At 34.5% G+C, this 21,895-nt stretch overlaps 1 protein-coding gene across 7 annotated transcripts in view; it reads left to right on the forward strand.

Annotated features, from left to right (window-relative positions):
* Positions 1 to 21,895, forward strand: part of ABHD12 (abhydrolase domain containing 12) — a 124,520-nt gene that overhangs the window by 52,414 nt on the left and 50,211 nt on the right. For 5 of the 7 annotated variants that reach the window (XM_031951007.1, XM_012540099.3, XM_031951010.1 and 2 more), the window contains one exon: positions 5,297 to 5,421. In XM_031951007.1, coding sequence (XP_031806867.1) covers positions 5,297 to 5,421 — 125 coding nt within the window. Of the gene's footprint in view, positions 1 to 2,306; positions 2,351 to 2,634; positions 2,665 to 3,971; positions 4,407 to 5,296; positions 5,422 to 21,895 lie in introns of those variants that run through there. The other 2 variants (XM_031951008.1, XM_031951009.1) reach the window with 2 other exon arrangements.

Raw genomic sequence — 21,895 nt, forward strand, 5'->3', positions numbered from 1 at the left:
ATTGTGGTCTAATTTGGGAGATAAGATACAAAAACGTGAAAAGTTAGGTGACAGTACAGAAAATAAGACCACAGAAGAAATGTTATGAGGTGGTTATTAAGATTTCATGAAAGGAGCATTTGAACTGAGTCTGAAAGCATGAATAGTGTTCTGGAGTCACAGAGAAGAAGAAGGAGGACATTTCAATGGACAAAATAGTTTGAACAAAAGTAAAGAGAAAAAGCAGAGGGTGACAGGATGGTGAAGTTCATAAAATGGATTGAATGTTTTATGTTTTAGACTGGAGAAAATTCAAGGAAACACAATAGCAAACGAGAAGTACTGGGAAAGGAATCTTCAATGTATAAGGATTAAATTAAGTTTAACCTGTTTGAATTCAGAAAGAAAGCACTGGATGAAAGTTAGAAAGAATTGAATTTGAGTTTGAATTTGAGATTAAGAAAAACACCCTCCTGGATTAGAACTTTTAAAAATTGGAATGGATTGCCTCAGGAAGGACGAGGCTTCTTGTCAGGGGGGTCTTGCAGCAAAAGCTGCTTAATTGCTTCCTGGGTTACAGGGGATGGACTAGATTGTTATTGAGACCCCTCCTTTTAACTGTGAAATTCTTTTAATCTATATTTCTAGACCATTATGACTGTAGTGAGAGGACTCACAAAGGTGAGTAGTTAGAAAAGACTTGTGGAATTTGAGAGTTGCAAGGCAGCTTAATGGCAGTCTGTTTGTTCAGTCATTTTCAATATTGTCTGACTTTTTGTTGACCCTATTTGGGGTTTTCTTGGCAAAGATATGGAGTGATTTGCCATTTTCTTCTTAGCTAATTTTATAGATGAGGAAACTGAGGCAAACAGGATTAAGTGACTTGCCCAGAGTCACACACAGCTAGTAAGTGTCTCAGGCCAAATTTGAACTCAAGAACATGAGTCGTCCTAGCTCTGGACCCATCACTCTATTTACTTTCCCACCTAACTCCTCTTCCAATGGCAATCTAGTGCAACCCATACCTAAGTAAGAGTCCCTCCTACAACATAACCAATAAGTGGCCATGCAGTTTTAGCTTGAAAGGACCTTGTTGCCTCCTGAGGGAGCTCATTCCACTTTTGTGAAGTGCAAATTCTTATTTAAGAAGTTTTTCTTCAACTTTCTTTCAGCTCTATTTAATTTTTCTTCCATCTTACCAACCCTTAAAATCTTTGAAAATGACTATCATGTCTTCTCTTTCTTCTCTTCTCCTAGCAAAACATTCCCAGTCCCTTAGCCCAATTCAGTTTAATTCAAAAAACATTTATTTATTAAGGATTTACCAAAACAATTACTCTTAAGACTTTAATTAACCCAGGCAAGGAAAGGTTTTTTGGGGACAGATTATAGAGGATCTTGAATAAAAGGTAAAGGTATTTGGATTTGATCACAGGGAGCCATTAGACATTTTTTCATCCATAGAGAGAACTGAACAGAACAGAGCTTTAAAAAAAAAATGATACTGGTGTTCAACTGGTGATTGGAATCAATCAACAGTATTTATTAAGTGTGTGCTATGTGTCACAGCCAGGCAACTCTCATAAGAGTATTTAAAAGCTTTAGCCTCTCTGTATTGGTAGAAGTAGTTTCCGCATTGGAGCTTCCTTATTCCATTGCAGCCACAGGGTGAGATTAACATTTATCAAACACTGATAAAAGTAACTTGGACAAAAACAAAAGTTGAGATATTCCCTGATCTTAAGAGACTGGAATCAGGAAGGTAATTGGATCTCTCAACAATGTGATCTTGAGAAATCATAGCAGGTAATAATTATAATAGCTGTTATCATTATATCATTATAACTTTTTAAAGTAATGGTGTTTTTATTTTTCAAAATACATGCAAAAATAATTTTCAACATTCACCCTTGCAAAATCATGTTTTCCATATTTTTCTCCCTCCTTCCCCACTTCCCCTCTCCCTTAGATAGCAAGTAATCCAATATAGGTTAAATACATGTTTATAACTCTTAACTATTATCATCATCTTTGGCAAACTGAGTCTTTCTGGAGCTCAGTTTTCTTATATGCAAAGAAAAGGCATTGAAGTAGATGCTCTCCAAGGGACTAGCCTTAGGGTTCTACATCTCTGATCTTATTGCAGAAGTCTGACTACGATGATGTAGCTTGAATTGAGATAGTGGCAATAAGAAAGCTGCTAAAGTGGGACATTTCAAAAGAAGAATTGACAGGATTTAGGAATTGATGAAAGAAAAAAAAAAGTCAAATATATATTTGATTAAGGTCTTAACTCTGGTTACAATGATGTTTATTTCTCTTGATAGGATCCTTACAGCATCCATCATAGTGCTTTGATTTTCAGCATCTTGTAAGTTTCATGAGAATTAAAAAAAAAAGTCTTCCTATTTCACAAAGAACATGGGAGTTCAAACTTTATATATGATGTATGCATCAAATGTTAGACCTTCTAGTAAAAGTATCTAATGCTTTCAAACATATAAAGAGAATATAATGCTTGTCTTCTTTCTCCTTAGTCCAGAACATAGGTCAGGGCTTCCTGATTTAACGGGGACAGATCTTTAGCTCTTCTTACTCTTTGGGCTATGGTCTAACTGGCATTAGTTCACTGTGCCACTTTTATCTATTTTCTAGACACCTGTCCCTGGCTGTATGTTCACTAAGGTCAGTCCATTTCACATTCCTCTACTTCAGTCCTTAAGGATAATCTTTCTCTTTGTTGTCTGGGTTGATTCATATGATTCATCTAGTCTCCTGAACAGTAAGCATCACACATCATTCTCCTTTTAACACACAGCATGAGTTAATAATATGAAAACACTAATAAAAATAACAATAAAAATAATAAAAAACATATGTATACATATATTGTGTGTATACACACAATATATACACATGTATATATGTATGTGTATATATCTAAAGTGATCTCTCTCTGTCCCTGTCTCTGTCTCCCTTCCTCTCTCCCTATATATTAAAAAAAAGAGATTGCTTAGAGAGAAGGATTCATAGTGCCACAATGGATGAGTGACCACAGAATAGCTAATACTGGCCAATTTAAAGCCCAAAAAGGGAAGCTAAAGCCAGTGGAACAGTAGTGTGAATTTTAGGCCCATTCTTTTTATTCTTTTAAAGGTAATCACCATTTATCACTCTCTAGTAAACCATTTCTCATTGGGCCTCTTTATCTACTCTGGTGCTGTTCCCAAAGGTTCTCTAACTCCTCCCCCTCTCTAATAAAAATTCCCAAGGTGGGGTGGGAATCTTCCCTTTTCCCCTTCATTCAGTTACCTTCTACCTTTTTACATTTTAATCTGGGCTTTGAAAACATACTAATAATGCCACAGGTCCCAGATCACACTGTTACCCCATGGAGTCCATACTTCCAGTTCAAATGAGAGGATCTCTGGTTCCCCATCTATTTTCTTTCTTGTTCTTCTTGTTCTTATCTTCCTCTTCCTCCACTCACCTTTTAAATGTCAGGCAGAAGATAAGAGTCAGAAAGACAAAAGATCCATGTTAGGAGAGGTAGCATATTATGAGAATGTTACATGAAGATTATTATTGAGGAAGTTTAATTTCTCCAAATGATATTTAAATCAGCTTCATGGTGCTGAGATGATCCATCTCTTCTGCTGCCTGGGATCCAGTGTACCCCTTCAGAGCCATTCAGTGGCTTTTGTATTCTTGTGCCTTTGGCTTCACTCTAGCCTTTTCTTTCTAGGTCCCATAGGTAGCCACCCCATTGGCCACCTCCCCACCGGATTTGGACACTGGAGCCCCAGTGAAGTTGGTTTTCTTAGTTTCTACTAGCTGCCTTGGCATGTGACTTGACATGGGTGTCATTTTTCCTTGTCTAATCATGTGTTTAGGTAGCTCAACTACCCCTGCTAGGATTCTGTGACTGCATGGCTCTAGAGTTCCTTGGCCTTCGAGGTAGACATCACAATAGTGAATGCTGATGATAAGAAAAGGGAGAGGACATTCCAGGTGCAGAGAATAGAGAGATGAGAATGAATAAGCCTCCAAAGAATACACAGCATTATCAGTGAGACTAGAGCCAACAGAACAAAAAGAGAAGGAAGTAACAACAAATTCAGTTATTAATGAACTTGAAGCCACAGATTTTGGAGAAGGGCAATGAAATGGTGAAAATTGTTTGAAAAAGATTAGTCTATTCCCAATCTTTTCAAGATTTGGGTCCATTTTGAATCCTTAAAAAAAAAAATCGGTCCCTCTACATGATGGTAGTTTTGTATTTCTCAGTAGATACCAATAGGATAATGATAAGATGGCACTATGAATTCAAGACAACTTTTACATGAATTTGTATGTTAATCACAATAGCATATACCTATTTGAAAAATACGAATACATATGTGTAGGGGACTTTCAGTCTGCAAAAGGTATGCTCGATTATTTATGGATTTGAATACGTATATATGTGTGTGTGTTTGTGTGTGTATATGTACATATACACACACACATATATATTCTCAGACACTTGCTAGTGTCATGGTTTTGTTATAGATGGAAAGATGGTCATTAAAAAGTATCTCTAGGAACCTCAGAAAAGTTGGTTAATGAAGCTTGTTTTATCAGTGCTATACAATATAGGTAACTGGCTTGGATTTGTTATGACTAGCTCTTAGCACCACCCCTAGCACCTAGAAGATGCTTAATGTTTATTGATTGATTAATACAAACAAGATGTAGCCTAGTCCACCTAGGTTGAATCTCAGTCTGTAATGGGAAAATTTTGAGTTGTTTCTGGTAGAATTTTTTTTATTTCCCCTCACCCACATTGTACCCAATCCAAAAGTTTTTTGTTTTTTTTTTTAAACAAGTCTTATTACTTGGGGTATTTTTTTCACATGCTAATGAGGAATTGCTCACAAATGTTAATGAGGAGCTTGTTTGGCTTTCTACTTTGCCAAATAAGCCAGACAAGTAATTTAGAGGGTTTAAAAGCATTACTGTTCTCTTAAGTCAAAACTAACAGTTAAATTAATAACTTTTTACTCTGTAGGACTGATAAGTAAGAGGTCACTATAGTTCTTGGGTTATTAGTCAATGTAAATCTTTGTTACTATTCTAAAACTTCAGTCGAAGAATTAATCAAAATAAGCTTATAGAAAGTAATCTAAACGAAGTCTTTATTGAAATATTTCATGGGGGGGAGAGGAAGCATTCTTAGATTTGTTGTGCTTTTGAGGATGGTCACCATTTTCTGCTACTGCAGTTATAAAATGGAACTTGCTTCAGTTTAATCATTTTAATTACTTTTCTTTTCCAGAAGAAAAGGATTGTGGTTTCGCTTGCGGAAGATACTTCTTTGGTTGTTGGCCTTGTACATTGCCATTCCATTCCTTGTAAAACTCTGTCCTGGGATACAGGCTAAGCTGATTTTCTTAAATTTTGGTAAGTGATAATTTTCAGACCTCTTTGTTAGGATGTTTTTAGTCTTAATTATAATTGGTATTTACATAGCATAGAAGGGTTGCAAAGGACTCTTTTTTTTTTTTTTTTTTTTTTTTTTTTTTTGGTTCTTGCCAAAACCCTGAGGAAAATACTATAGTTGTTCTCTTTTTACTGATGAAATTGAGCCTCAGATTATGGATAAGGCCATGGCCCCACAATTGGTGTCTGAGTCCAGGCCTTCCAGACTTCTAAGCCAGCACTATATGCAACATGCCAAGTTGCCTTTTATGTCATATTAAATAGCTTTGGAGATGGAGAATGGGAGGAAAAGTAGTCATTACAACAAAATCAGCCATTGAATTATGTATTTTTGCTTTCCATTTTGGATATTCATAACCATTGACAATTTGTGCATTAACTATTTGTGTTTAAATAGCATTTGGTTTGAAAATATTGATAAAAATTTTGTAGGTATATATGTAAAATATGGTTTAATATTAGTTATATTTTTCCAATGAAAATTTTAACTTGAAAAACAGTTATTCAGTCACATTTGACTCTTTATGACCCCATTTTTAGTTTTCTTGGCAAAGATAGTGGAGTGGTTTGCCATTTACTTCTCCAGCTCATTTCATAGAAGATGAAACTAAGACAAATAGGGTTATATCACTTGTCCAGCTAGTACTTGTCCAAAGCTGGATTTGAACTCAGAGTTTCTGAGTTTAGGTCTGGCATTCAATCCACTACACTCCCTAACTGCCCAAGGAACTAACTAGTCAGTTTTATTATGGAAATTGTGAAATACCAATTTCTGAAACATGAAAAATTTTAAATATTCATTTTTTGGCTTTTTTAAGCCTGTAAAATCTTTTATTTTTATTTATTTATTTTTTTTTTTTGGAGATAAACTTTTGCCTTTTAATTGTGGAAAGCTCATTAATTCAGTTTTATATGAATGTTTATGTGAAAATTATAATTCAAGAGTATAAAATACAGGATAAAGTGGCATCTAAGCACACTTTGTAGAATGTTTATAAATAGCAATATCTAATAAAAGGATAGATATGACAGGGCTTAAGGTACTGTGAGATTCTATCAACAATACAAGGATTAAAAACAAGGAAAAAATCAAAATGCCAATTAAAACCTGGAAAAGGCTTAGCCTATATAACTGTCTTCTCTTTCCAACTTCTCATCATGGTACTATGCATGAATAAGAATGAGAGTTGAATATTTTAGTTTTTTCCTGACACTTAGAAATGTGGAATTTTAGGACATTGGGAAGCTGAAATCAGAGATAAATAGTTAGTCTCAAGTGGAAATAGAAATCATAATGGTGATAATCAAAGAAGTAGAGTAGATGGACAGTCTTATAGGAGTAGAAACATAACTTATAAGTTCTGTTGTTAGGAATTAAAAACTGTGGGTGGAGAAAGGAAGGGCCTTAGGCTGATTGCAGAAAAAGAACAGTTAGGTTGATTTATTTGCCATACCTGAGATAATCTTAGGAGTTCAAGGTTCTGAAATTCTTGAGAATATACAAAGTCAAAGCACTTGGGGCCTGCAGAATGTAAAATTTCTAGTCATTTTGAAGCCGCAGAGGGAAAGTATTTTGTGATAATTTAGTAGTTCAAAGATCTGTAATTTCACAGATATGGGAAATCTTCCAATGTATAAATGAAAAGATTTTGAGAATGACCTGGATTGAGAGGGGCTAATTGATTTGAGGGGAAGGGGGGAGAGACAGAAACAGAGGGAGAGAAAGGAAGAGAGAAGTTGGGAGAAAATAGTGGAAAGGATAAATCATAAATTATGATAAATAATAAAATTCTCATACTTGGCATAATTAATGATACAACTTATTCAAATAATTTTATATTTCAACTGAATTTGACTTTCTAATACTCTAAATTTTTTAAATAAGTAGAATTATAAACTACTGGATTTTGAGCAGGTTGGTATATGTTATTCTTCAATTTGAGACTTAAGCAAGCATTTGAACAGCAAAAAACCATTAAAACATGATAGAGATAGTAAAAACAAAGTTTTTGTTTTAAAGAACTTGTGCTAACCTAATTAGGGAATATGATCTGTAAATTCTAAATCTTCTCTTTCAAAGTTAACTTAATAGTCATTGATCTCTTTAAGATCATAAGTAATGAAGTTGTTGAATTTGAAGCCAGAGAATGACTTCAAATCTTTCTTTCCCTTAATACCTGTATGACTTTTGTATAATTTATGCCACTTTTTGAAATGTTGCTTTTTTATCTATGAAGTAAGAAAACTGAACTAAATGATTTTTTAAATTTCTTCTAACTCTAAATTTAGGGTTGTAAGGTTGGATGGCTAATTTTACCACAGAAGAATTAAACCATGACTTAACATGTGTTATTAAAATCCAATTCATTAAAAATAATTTAATACTCTGAATTCAGTTCAAATTTTAACTATAACTCTTTAATAAAGATCCTGCCTACTTTGTGCTCTCTTGTTTAGATTACAGGATCAGGTAGAACTAGAATTTTATCTTTTCTCTAACTTCAAAATCTTTGGACTTCACTTAGTCAAGCCAAAGCAGTATGCTCTTTTTTCTAATCTCGTTTGGAATAAATAGATATTACCATCAAAAAGTTTCTCTATAATCTGGCTTTTGGATCCTGCTCACTTCAGACCTCTAGTTCAAAAGACAGTAAGAGAGTATCTTTCTTCACATAGTTATGGATTGAGGCATAGAAAGTGAGGAAGTCTCTTTTTTTATAGAAACAGTAGTGTCCCTAGAGGCAGAAACTAATATTGTTCTTACATCTGCAACTTTTCTTCTGATTTAACTTCAGATTATAGAAATTATTTTGGTATAGTATTATAAATGATTTTACATTAAAAAAATATTTTCCCCAATGCTGAGTTTTTAGAAACAAGTTGTATGGTGTAAGGACTGAGGAGCAATAATTTACTGGGCACTTTGTCTTATCATTTTGTTATTTTATGTGTGTGTGTATTTTTTTAAACATGGTTTAAAAGTTCTGATTTTTCAGGGAAGACTGCAAACTTTTTTTCCCCGAATTTTTCCAATTTTTTTTTTTCTCCTAGACCATTAGATCTTATAGATTCATAGATTTAAAGTTGGAAGAGATCTAGGCTTGTTACTTGTTTTTGAACAGATGAGGAAATAGTAAAAGTAAAATGTTTTATCATAGATCACTCAGAAGTAGGAGCAGCAGTATTTGTATTAGAACATAGGTCCTCTGGTTTCCATTCAGCTACCCCATCGCTCTATTTTCCCCACCCCACCCACCTCATACGTATATACACTCTGTGTCTGTGACTTTGTAAGTCACATACAGGCCATAGAGGCATGGATGGACTGTAGTCCCTGTTTCTATTTGAGTTTGAGAAGACTATGCTTTCTTTTATAGGACTTGGGAAAATAGTTGAAGATTTTTTTTTTTTTTAAGCAGGGAAGTAACATCAAGAAATATATATATTTGGAATGTCAATTATAAGTGTATGACTGGAGGTAGGGAAACTAGTTAAGGGAATGTGACTGTAGTCCTGCTGGTGATGAACCTGCTGGGATGAGGAAGGTATAAAATGGGATAGATGTGAGGTAAAGGATTTTGGATTTAGAATTAAATCCTTTTTTTAAAATTTAAGATTTAAGAAAAATAAGAAAATTTAAGAATTAAATCTTAAAAGTCATCTACCCTCTTCCTAATTTTATGTAGGAGGAAACTGAGACTCATGGGTTAAACAACTTAGCCATGTTCACCTCGGAATTAGAACTAGGATGTAAACCAAGGTCTTTTTACTGCAAATCTAAGTTCTCCCAATCAGTAGCTCTTAGTAACTAATTCAGTTTCTTTTAAAGCCAGCATTTATACAGTGATTTTAAGATTTGCAAAGCACTTTGCAAATATCTCATTTTATCCTTATAACAACCTTGGGAGGTAGGGGCTATTATTATCCCCATTTTATGGATGAGGAAACTGGGGCAGACAGATTATAATTTGTCCAGGGTCACCTATTTAGACTCAAGTCTTCTTGATGCCAAGTCCAACACAACTGTATCCACTGGGCTACCTCATTGGCTTTTTTAATACATACACAAACACCCATGTGCACATATACGTATATACAAGCACTTTTATCATGTCTGGGGCACAGATTGTATTCTCAACTTTGTCATTTCCAACAACCGCAAGGGATAGCTTTTCTTTTCTTCATTTTCTTATAAAGGCTGACCTTGCTTCAGCTCGGGTCAATTCCCATTCCCCTAATTTCTTGGTGCCAGATGTCTCTTGTGGTGATCTGGCCGCTTCTGTGTTAAATGGACTTTGCTTTCTTTGCCCCAAAGCCTTTCATATCACAATTTTAAGTATAAAAAAAGACCCTATCTTGAGGTATGTTGATTTTTCTAATTTGGTTTGTCATATGCCTATCTTTAAGTGATAAAATTACAGGTTGACATATGACATGTGACATGACATGGGTAGTTGCAGTATTTTGCTCTGAGTCTTTGTTTGACTTGCTTAGCTAGCTAAGAATATTGTTTCATCGATTTTTTCCACTTGTGGGTGTATTTTCAAATCACTGTCTACTCTGGGGAAATTGCTGGATAGGAATTCTAGTTATCCATTCTGTCTTGCAGTCACGTAACATTTTTATCTGCTGTATTAATTGCTGGTTAAATATACAGCAGCGTGTATATTTACTACATATATACTTTACCATATTAATTTGATATGTTGCTAAACAACTGGTTTGAAGGTCATATCTTTCAAAGTCATTATGAGAGTAACCCAACTTTTTGGTGCCAAAACCTAATTAAAATTATCTAGGAATTCTTGTATTGCTTTAGTAGACCTTATTAAGTATCTACTGAGTATGGAGTATTGAGCTAGCTACTAGAAATACACAAATCTTTTTGAGTTAAATACTTAAGGGGGGAAAAATAAAGAGTACTTATCTCCTTTAATAAACTTGTGCTCTAATATCTCTCTGTGATATAGAGGGAAGGAATTTTGGATTTCTTCAAAGAGCATAAGTTTGTCAGTGTCTACCATGTCAAAAAGAGTTCAGATGTGAGTCTAGTGACAGACTTGGTATTTGTCCTAAGGATCAACTTAGCTATACCCAGAGAAGTACATCCACTGAAAGGGGTCAGTTAATAATTTTATTCTTTGGCCACAACCACTCATGAAAAGTTTATTAAGGTGTGGAGGGGTTGTCATCTGTATGGGTGAGGGATATACCTGTAAGGATGAAATCACAAATACTTGGGGAATTGAAGTAATACAGGTATAACCTGCTTTAAGATAATGAGAAAATATCAATAAGTAGATTTGACTCTGTAAAAAGGACATTACTATGCGACTTTAGAAAGTCACCCATCTCAGTATCTACAGGATGAGTTAGTTTGTGAAAACCTAATAGATATTTACAGTTCTGAGATCTTAATTCTTATCAGAAATTACTTTCTCTTTGGCCCAGTTTTATGTCTGTTGGTTACTGTTTGTATTCTTGGGTCAGCAGACTACTTCCTGAAATCAGCATTTTCTTAAGTTCTAGTCAGAAAGAGGTCTTTCTTTCTATGTCTATTTATTATTGATTCATAGACACTTATTCGGATGAGTAACAAATTTTTCTCTTTCCTGCTCAGCTAGCACTGGAATAGGAGCATAGAGTTCTAAGGGATTTTATATGTCACTGAATCTATGAAATGAGGGGGTTGGAAGACATGACCTCTGAAGTACTTTCCACCTCTAAATCTGTAGTCCTGTGTTTTAGTCCAGAGCAGTAATGGAGAAGATGTGAAAACAAGAGGGCCCCAAATTGGCCTTGCTGAAATGGGGGCAAAGTCAATGGAAGAGAGGGTGATGTGATTATTACAGGAATGAGACTGCCCACCCTTCTTTCTCCTCATTCTTGTATGCATACATACATTTCTGTATATAGAGAGAGTTTGTTTGTATCCAGACTCAGGTATTAGAAGAGAGGTCCGAGAAATGGGGACCAGAATTGAAGCACCTAAGTCAATGCTTTCCCTGCCATTATTTTTTTTTTAATTTTTTTTTATTTAATAGCCTTTTATTTACAGGATATATGCATGGGTAACTTTACAGCATTAACAATTGCCAAACCTCTTGTTCCAATTTTTCACCTCTTACCCCCCCACCCCCTCCCCTAGATGGCAGGATGACCAGTAGATGTTAAATATATTAAAATATAAATTAGATACACAATAAGTATACATGACCAAAACGTGATTTTGCTGTACAAAAAGAATCAGACTCTGAAATATTGTACAATTAGCTTGTGAAGGAAATCAAAAATTCCCTGCCATTATTTGAAGGATGAGTTGAAAAAGAATTAATTGGATTTCTGCCACAATGTCCCATCTATTTTCATTGCATCCCTGGAAGGTCCTAGCCTGGCCTCTCCTTTCCTTTTCCCATTCTCCCTGATTCAGCAGTGTTTGTGGCCATTCCCCCTTCCACTGTAGCATCCCATGACCTAGACCTGACCATATGCTTTAATTAGCACTAATACTTAAGGAAAATATGAAGCTGTCTCTTCTCTCCTTCACAAACTCTAATCTATACTTCACAAAGCTATCTATATTCTTTAATCCCTCTGCTGTCTTCCACATGTTTGAATCCCTAGCAATCTGGTTTTTAACCCCTCCCCTAAACTGAAACTACCTTCTCCAAAAGTGCCAATGATGCTTACTTACTAGATTCAGTATATTTTTAGCCCTCACTTTTTTTGATTTCTCTACAACTTCTTGACTATGTTAACAGTGCCCCTCTCCTCTCCTTAGATATTTTCTCCGTCCTCAGATTTTGAGATACATAACTTTCTTCTGCTTTTCTTTTTATGTGGCTGATTCTTCTCAGTCTCCTTGACTTCTCTTTAATGAAGAAATAGACCTCAAAGCAACTCTACACTTTCTCTCTTGATGATCCCATCAATTCCTTTGGACTCAATTGTTTTTAAACTGATGATTTCCAGATCAATATATCTAATCCTAATATTTCTCATGGACTTCAGGCTTACATCATCAATTAATTGCCTATTGGACAGTACCACTAAATAACCCATGTGCATCTCAAGCTTAATATGTCTTGAGACAGAACTTATTATCTTTGTTCTTAAAACCACCCTTTCTCCACAATTTCCTATACTATTGAAAAAAAACACCATCTATCTTTCCAAACACCCAGATTTACAACCTCAGCAAAAACATTTGCCCTTCTCCTCCCTCCCTGCTCAGATCTACTGACTTGCCTAATCTTGTCAATGCCATCTCCACATTTCTCCCATCTGCCCCTTTATCTTTCTCTGGAAGGTTACCATTCTCACTCAATTCCTCCATTTGTTTCATCTCAGTTATTGCAGTAGTTTTACTTTACCTAGTTCCATTTTAACCTTTCCCTCTCTATATCATCCTCTACATAGCTGCCATTGAATCTTCTTAAAGCACCAGTGTGGCCGCGTTTCTCTCTTGATGGAGGACCTTCATTAGCTTAGTTCCCATTACCTTTCATTTTATTTTGTAGCAAAACTGATCTACATGCTAGTTTTCAATCTTGACCTATTTACAGCTCATCTGTGCAAGCTTTTTTCCCATGCCTGGAACATTCGCTAATTCTCTTTCTTCAAGACTCGGTTCTTCCAGAAAGTCTATGCTGATCCCCTAATTGTTAGTGTCTTCTCCCTTCTCAAAATACTAAATACATTCTTTTCTGAGTACATATTGTATCTCATCACTAGAAGGTAAACTCATTGAAAAGTGAGACTATTATTTAATTTTGTCTTTGTATTACCAGATTATTTTGCTACAGTGAATTGCACAAAGCAAGAACTTAATAAATTTTTGTTGGAATGGATTAGAAGTGGCCAAATGATCCTGAAGAGTGAACTCCTCTATCCAGGTCATATCAGCATCTTAAATTTAAGGGCACCTTTCCTTCCTTGTGCCCCTGGTGAGAAAATTCCTAGTTATGTCTCTGGTCTAACCCAACTAGCATCTTCATTTTACAGGTGAGGAAACTAAGTCCCAAAGGCAGGCTTTGGCTTGCTTAACGTTTTAGAGCTAGTGAGTAAGAACAGAGATTTAATTTGGTTCTAATTCCTGGGTCAGACAACATTTACATAAATGTTTGCCATATACCAAACATTAGGCTGAATGTTTTACTGTCATTATTTCATTTGATTCCCACAAAAATCTTGGACAGTAAGTGCTATTATTATCTCCATTTAATGGACAAAGAAACTAAGGCAAACACCTTAAATGACTTGCCCAGAGTCTAATATACCCAACTAATATGCAGCTGAGGCGAAAGATGAATTCAGATCTTCCTCACTCCAAACCCTGCATTATGGCCACTCCAAGTTACTGTCTCTAGATTAAGTTCACTTTTTAAAAATTTTAACTAGCTCCCCTGAACTTGGCATGATAGGAAGGGATTTATTGTTACTGTTTATTTCCTACTAGTATTTGTTGCCATTTTTTTCTTTCAAACCTAACCTTCTGCCTCATCTCATCTTTTCCTCTGTCCTTTGTAGTAGGTATTCATTACTTTTCAGTTACTGATGTCATTTGAAGTCAGCTGGAATCTAGCAATTTAGAACCCTTTCAGAAATTTGTATTTCAACCAGTATTTTATATTCTTTCACTTTCTATATATACAATAGAAGATTGAATGTGGAGGCAAAATTTGAACTTGGGTCTCCTTCCTCATCCTGTCTTCTGAGGTCTAGCAACAATATCAACCACATCAAGTTAGGGCTACTCTTGGTCATCTCCTGGCTGTTTGACTATGAGCAAATCTCTTTAATTCTTTAATCAAGTCACTTTACATCCTTGCTTTGTCCATCAGTGAAATAAGAATGACACACTGCTGCATGGTTCTGCAGGTTTTACTCTTAATCAGTTTATACAAGTCTTCCCATATTTCTCTGAATTCCTGATATCCTATTACCGTAATATTCTATTATACTCATATCAAAGTTAATTTCATAACCCTTCAAGTACTATATTTCAGCATGAAGTTAATGCTATTATTATTGCATGCTTCTTCCCTTTTACATATGTTGAATGTTTTTGCCTTAATGAAATTCCTAGATTTTTGGGAAACTGCTCCTGTTGTAACCAGTTTGTCTTGTCTAGGTCTAAAGAACTGCCTATTTGCAGTCTATTGGCAAGGCAAGGCCCTTCAAACCTGAGAAGCACTTTTTTGTACTTGGGTTGTAAAATAAACAAGTTTGAGTTCTGTTGGAGGTTGAAATCTCTTTTAAAAATCAGTTGTAAGAGTTTTATCAGTTAAACTCTGTGTTCATTCCCCCTTGATATGGAGGTTTTAATTACTTGGCAGTGGTACAAAAAATTCTTGAGTTAGCCATGTAGTTTGTGTTAGAATACTTGCCTTTGACCCTCACCCTCAATTCCTGTACCTATCTCAGTTGGGCTGGGTTGGCAGATCCCCAGCATGCCCTAACTGACTGCAGAAGTAACAGAATGTGTTTGCCCTGTGGTCTATTAGGATTAGCGGGAACTTGTTCATGGTTAAAGTGTAATGGGTGAGAGAAAGAAAACACTACATTTCATAGGCTTTTCAATGCAGGAATCCCCTATTTCCCATATTATGCATTATGAAATCAGTCCCCTATTGTTTGTGGCTATCAGTTTTTATAATCATAATACCCTCTTAGAATTGAATACCACCTTGTAGTTATAAAGAGGAAAGGGACCTGAAAAGTTATCAAATCAGGGCCTTCATTTTAAAGAACAAACAGATTTGAGAGAGACACACCATTAGCCTTCATAAAAATGAAAGATTTCAACAGATAATCTTCAGAGGCAATTAAGTACACAGTGGATTATCTGTTTATAAATAAAATTATATTGGTGAGACCTTTCAGATAAACTTGCTAAAAATCCTGCCTTTTCTTCCTCCCTCCTTTTCCTGTTTGCCTTCCAATTTTAGCTAAATTAGTTTTCTTTGTGCAAAAGCTTTTAATTTTATGTAATCAAAACTATCTACTTTATCCCATCCATCTTTTGTTAGGTCATAAATTTTTTCCTTATTCGTTGATCTGACAACTATATTTTCCATGTTTCCCTAACTTACTTATATCATCCTTTATGCCATTTTTTGATTATCTTTGCCAATCTGCTGAATGTGAAATAAAGGCTTTTTGTTGTTTTGATTTCCATTTCTCCTATTATTAGTGATTAGCATTCTTTCATGTTGCAAATACTTTGTAGGTTTTCTTTTGAGAACTATTTGTTCATATCCTTTATCCATTTATCTCTGGGGAAATGGCTATTAGTTCTATATATTAATTATTTATATATCTTGGATATAAAACTCTTATAAGAAATTTAATAGGGAGATTTCTTCCCCCCCCCCCCAAACCATTTCCTTCTTATCTTAGACAAAATTAATTTTGTCTGTCAAGAAGCTTTTCACTTTCACATAATTTAAGCCATTTGTTTTATCTTTTGCAAAAGATCTTTTGTATCTCTTGTTTAGTTAATAATACATCTCCTACCTGTAGATGTGAAAGTTATATAATTTGCTTCTCCTCAGATGTTTTAATAATTTGATCATTAATATTGAGGTCAGTTGTGAATCCATTTAGAATATATTATGGAAATGATGGTCTAAACCTAATGTTTGCCAGACTGCTTTTCAGGTTTTTGTGTAGTTTTTATGAAATAGAGACCTTTATCCCTCCAGGGTCATTCTTGTTTTCTATTTTATCAAAAACTGGGTTGTTGAGTTCCATCTTTTAAAAATTCTCCTTTTTGTCTGTTCTGTTCTATTCGTTGTTTTTCTTATTTTTTGACTAATACCAGATGGTTTTGGTAACTACAGTTATGTGTACAATGGGTAGGTCACTGACCTTGGAATCAGGAGGAGCTGAGTTCCAGTCTGACTTCAGATACCAGCTGTGTGACCCTGGGAAAGTAACTTAATAATGATTGCCTCTCCTCAGAAGACCCCCCCCCCCCAAAAAAAAAAAAAATGACAACAACTCTTGCTTTACAATATAGTTTGAGATCTGAAAGTGCTATTCATCTTTCATCCTTAGTTCTTTTCATTATTTGCTTTTATATTCTTGATCTTTTTGGTTAAAATGAATTTTGTAATTATTTTTATCAAGTTCTTTGTATGGAACAGTTTGGCAATTTGATTGGTATAATATCAAAAGTATAACTTGACTTTGGAAATATTGTTTTTCTTATTGATGCAGATTAGCCAGGGGTGCCGATTGTTCTTCCTTCCCCTTAAGTAGGGATTTTTTTTTTTTTTTTTTTTTTTACTTCTTTATACTTTGAGATTTCTCTGTTTTTGCTTTTGTGTGTGTGTGTTGGGGGGGGGGGGCTTATTTAAAACTATTGTCTCAATATCTTTGCTGATTTCCTAGGATTTTCCAAATATCCCATCTTGTCATCATCAAGTAGATATATTTTCTCTTTGCCTATCTCTTATTCCTTTTTCTTGTATTGTTGCTGTTGCTAATATTTCTAGAATTATATCATATCATAGTGGGGAAAGTAGGCATCTTTTTTCCTTCTCATTTGTTGGGAAAGGTTCTAGTATAATTACTTTTTGATAGGAAGAAACATTTTATTTAAAACATAATATTTCATATATATATATATATATATATATACTCTTGCTCTGAAAATCAAAATCTGTTTAAAAAAAATATGATCTCTAATGTGTCTTAGAAGTCTATATCTATGATCCTCTGATCTTTTACCTCACTGACCAACATGGCAATAATTAATTTCAACTGCCAACTTTAGGGGTTGATCAATTTCTTTGTCTCTGTTTCCTGTGTGTGTGTGTGTGTGTCTGTCTGTCTGTTTGTCTGTCTGTCTCTCTCTGTCTCAGTTTGTATTTAATAGGTTTCTCTGTCTGTATCCTTTGGAGTTTTCAGCTGCCAAAATTTGAGTCATTCTGGCTCATCTCACTCCCTTCAATTCCAACTAGAAGCTGTTAAATAGCTTTAATGAATTGCTTTCCTTGTGCTTTGGTCCATTTCCTTTAGAGTAATTTTTCTTTGTAGAGCTTCTTGATACAGTGACTGGATCCATTCCAAAATCAAAAATCTTTCAAATAGGAACTAAAACTTGGAAATTATATGAGACTATTCTATTAGAAGTATGACTTGACTTCTCATACCCAAAATTCTTTTGTTTAGAATGTCTTGTTTGGATTAATTTGTTAAACCTCATAAAATTAGTCCTTTAAATGAGAAGAAATCTTATTAAGCAGTTTGGATACATTTTTAAAGTTTTAATTCAATTTTTTTTTCTTTTGACTATTGATGGCTTCTTCTGTGCTACTACTAGTCACTTTTTTTTGGTCAATTCTTTTCCAGTGTGGTATTTAGGGTTATTTGAGCATCCATCAACTAATATTTATTAAGAATCTTAATGTGCATGTTATTGAAGCATATATATTGTATTATATTTAGGATACTTAAGAAATTTGACTGGAAGAAAAGTCATTTTTTAATTTAACTCCTTGTGATCAAAAGATCATTTATACATGAAGAAAAGAAGTAAACAAGTATTTATTAAAAACCACTGTATACCAGATTCTTTTAAAATTATTTTTTCATTTGATCCTCATAATAGCCTTAGAAGGTAGGTACTATTATTATTTTCTTTTTGCAGTTGAGGAAACTAAATAACTTGCCCAAAGTCACACAGCTAATGTTTCTGAGGCTTTCTGAGGATTTGAACTCAGCCTGTCTTGATTCAAGCCCAGTGTTTCTTTCTACTGTGTACCTAATTGCCTCTGAAGATTATCTGTTTTCAGGTTGTAAAGTAAGCATATATGACTTCTGAAATAGTCTAATAGATTTTGAAATAAAGTATCAAAAAAAGATTTTTCTTAGAAGCTTAGATTATTGAATTTCTTTTGGTTCTTTAATAATGGAGTTTCACCTCCTTAAAAGGTATTTCTGATTTTGAGGGGTGTCAGAATAAATACATCACAGTCTGTTCATCTTCCTTTCCACATATCTATTCTTTTTTCTATTGCCTTACCTCCTTCCCTCTCTCCTAATCATTATAGCTCTTTATTTGAAATCAAAACACTGTCTTTTTCAACAGTTATATTCAGATATAATTTTTTGTCTATTTCAGTTTCTTTTATTGTTACTTTATATTTATTTGTGAGTATGCCTTATCTTTACTTAGTAGACCATTATAAAAGAAATACAAAAGAATTTCTCAGAACAAAGCAATATATGTCTGACAATATGTGCACTGTGCTACTCCCAGCTTCCCAAGGTCAAGCTTGGTAGGCAATTTTCAACTTAAAAAAAAAATAATGGCACCTCTTATTCTATCAGTTTTTTAATGTATCCCTCCTTCTTCCCCTTCCAGAGAGTTATCCCTTATGTGAGAAATAAAAGAGGTGGAGATAAATGAATTTTAGCAGAACTTAACCAAAAAGTCTGATGTTATATGTAATTTTCCAAAAAGAAGATAGAGAGGTGCATTTTCTTTCTTTTTTTTTAATTTTATTTTTTTTATTATAATAACTTTTTATTGACAGAACCCATGCCAGGATAATTTTTTACAACATTATCCCTTGCACTCACTTCTGTTCCGATTTTTCCCCTCTCTCCCTCCACCCCCTCCCCTAGATGGCAAGCAGTCCTATATATGTTGAATATGTCGCAGTATATCCTAGATACAATATATGCGTGCAGAACCAAACAGTTCTCTTGTTGCACAAGAAGAATTGGATTCAGAAAGTAAAAATAATCTGAGAAGAAAAACAAAAATGCAAACAGTTTACATTCATTTCCCAGTGTTCTTTCTTTGGGTGTAGCTGCTTCTGTCCATCATTGATCAATTGAAGCTTAGCTGCTTCTGTCCATCATTGATCAATTGAAGCTGAATTAGGTCTCTTTGTCAAAGAAATCCACTTCCATCAGAATACATCCTCATACAGTATCGTTGTTGAAGTGTATAATGATCTCCTGGTTCTGCTCATTTCACTTAGCATCAGTTCATGTAAGTCAGAGAGGTGCATTTTCATTGTGTCTAGTTTTGTTATTATTCTTTCTATCTTTGTTATTGTCATTGTTTATATTGTTTTCCTCATCTTTCTTTTTTTTTTTCTTTTTCTTTTTTCCTGAGGCAATTGGGGTTAAGTGACTTTCCCAGGTTCACACATCCAGGAAGTGTTAAGTGACTGAGGCCGGATTTGAACTCAGGTTCTCCTGACTTCAGGACTGGTACTCCATCTACTTTGCCACCTAGCTGCTTCTTCCTCATCTTTCTTAATCCACTTCACATCAGTTCACATAAATTTTCCCATAATTTTCTGAATTTTTCATATTCATCATTTAAGTACTATGATATTGTATAATGTTCATGTATCACAATTTAAGGGAGATTTGAGTTCAAATCTAGCCTCAGATTCTAATACATGCCTGTGTGAACCTAAGCAAGATACTTAACCTCTCTTCTCCTTTGGTTCCTTATTTGTAAAATGAGGACAATAATAATACCTATCTCTGGCTGATTGTGAGGATCAAATAAAATAATATTTGTAAAGCATGTAGCATAGTACCTGGCACATGATAGACTCTACATACATGTTAACTGTTGTTATTATTGTCATAATTGCTCAAAATTGTATCTTCCATTCATATGGGAATAACGCTGAAAATCACTAATAAGAGCTGATGTAAACAAATCAGTGTACAGGAGCACCACAAGCAAATCAAACAGATTCAGTATCAGTATCCTTGGGAGGCTATGACAACTTGTCTTTTTTTTTTTTTTTTAATTCTCCTTTCAGAAAGAAATTTTGAGAAGAAATCATCATTTATAGGATTCCTACAGAAAGATATTTTGTAGGAATCCTATAAATGATGATCTTCTCCCCAAACCATACCTCATTTAGATGGCCCTATTGAAATCTCTTCAGAGGCAATTAAATGTTTATCCTCTCATGAAACATTTTAAAATACATCTAACAAGTTCCCAGGGAATATGGTTCATTTTTAGAAATTGTCATCACAGTCAATTAAGCCAATCTTTTTATTCCTTTTACTCTAATTGCTTCAGACTTTCAGCAGTCTTAGAGATAGCTGCTTTTGTCTAGGCATTAATATGACTGTTATGTAGATACATCTGTCTTGTATTTCTAGGCTACTGGAATTTAAGTATGAATTACAAGTTGTCATGTAAATTAGTTGCAAGTATACTACTTTAGTATAGAGTAGATACTTAGAATGGAGAATCAGAACAAAAGGGAAAAATCATGAGAGAGAGAAAAACAAAAACAAAAACAGGTGAAAATAACACACTTTAATCTATATTCAGATTCCATAGTTCTTTCTCTGGATGTAGCTAGCATTTTCCATCATCATGAGTCATTTAGAATTGTCTTAGATGATTGTATTGCTGAAAAGAGCAAAGTATATCAAAATGATCATCTGTAAATGTTGCTGTTAGTTTACAATGTCCTTCTGTTTCTTTCTTCAGTCAGTTTAGGTTTATGTTCAGATTTTTCTGAAATCTGCCTGCTCATCATTTTTTATAGAACAATAATATAATATTATTTTTGGGTACCATAACTTATTCAGCCAGTCCCCAATTGATGGGTATATCCTTGATTTCTAGTTCTTTGCCATCACAAAGAGAACTGCCATAAACATTTTTGTATATGTAGATCTTTTCCTCTTTTTTTAATGATGTTTTTGGAATACAGACCTAGTAGAGATACTGTTGGTTCAAAGGTGTGCACAATTTTATAGCCCTTTGGGAAAGTCATTCAGCTCCTTAACAGAGGAAGCCTAGCACCTCATGGGACAGCTGCCCATTCTGCTTTTGGACAGTTCTAATTGATCAGGTCTATTCCTTATTCTGACTTTTGCTCTCTGGCTTGAAACAGACCTCACAGTCCTTCAGATATTTATAGACAGCAGTTGTGTCCCCGTTAAGTCTTTTCTTGTTCCACATTCAAAATCCCCACTTAAATTAGTTGATTTTCACAAAGCTTCATCTCAAGGCCCTTCACCATCCTGGTTGTCTTTTTCTAGGCACCTTCAGCTTGTCTATCCTCTTCCAAAAACATATCTGGAAGTGAACACAGTGCTATAGTCGATGTCCACAGGGCAGGACCAAGGACACTGAAAACATCTTCTTGCTTATTCTGAATTACTATACCTTTCTCAAGACATTCAAATATCACATTTGCTTCTATTTCTTTTTTTTTTTTGGGGGGGGGGTCTACCTTGTATACATTGTTGACTAATACTGAACTTGAAGTCTAGAAAAATCCTCAGACAAAGGGATCTGTCTTCTTCCTCTGGATATTCACTTTTAAGGTTCAGCATGGAAAGTGTTACAGATGGGTCTGGATTGAGGATTTTGTGATGTACTAAGTAAGGATAAAAAATTCATCCTGCATGTGAATGGTCTGGT

This window comes from Sarcophilus harrisii, chromosome 2 (assembly GCF_902635505.1).
Source record: "Sarcophilus harrisii chromosome 2, mSarHar1.11, whole genome shotgun sequence".
NCBI classification, from domain to species: Eukaryota; Metazoa; Chordata; class Mammalia; order Dasyuromorphia; family Dasyuridae; genus Sarcophilus; species Sarcophilus harrisii.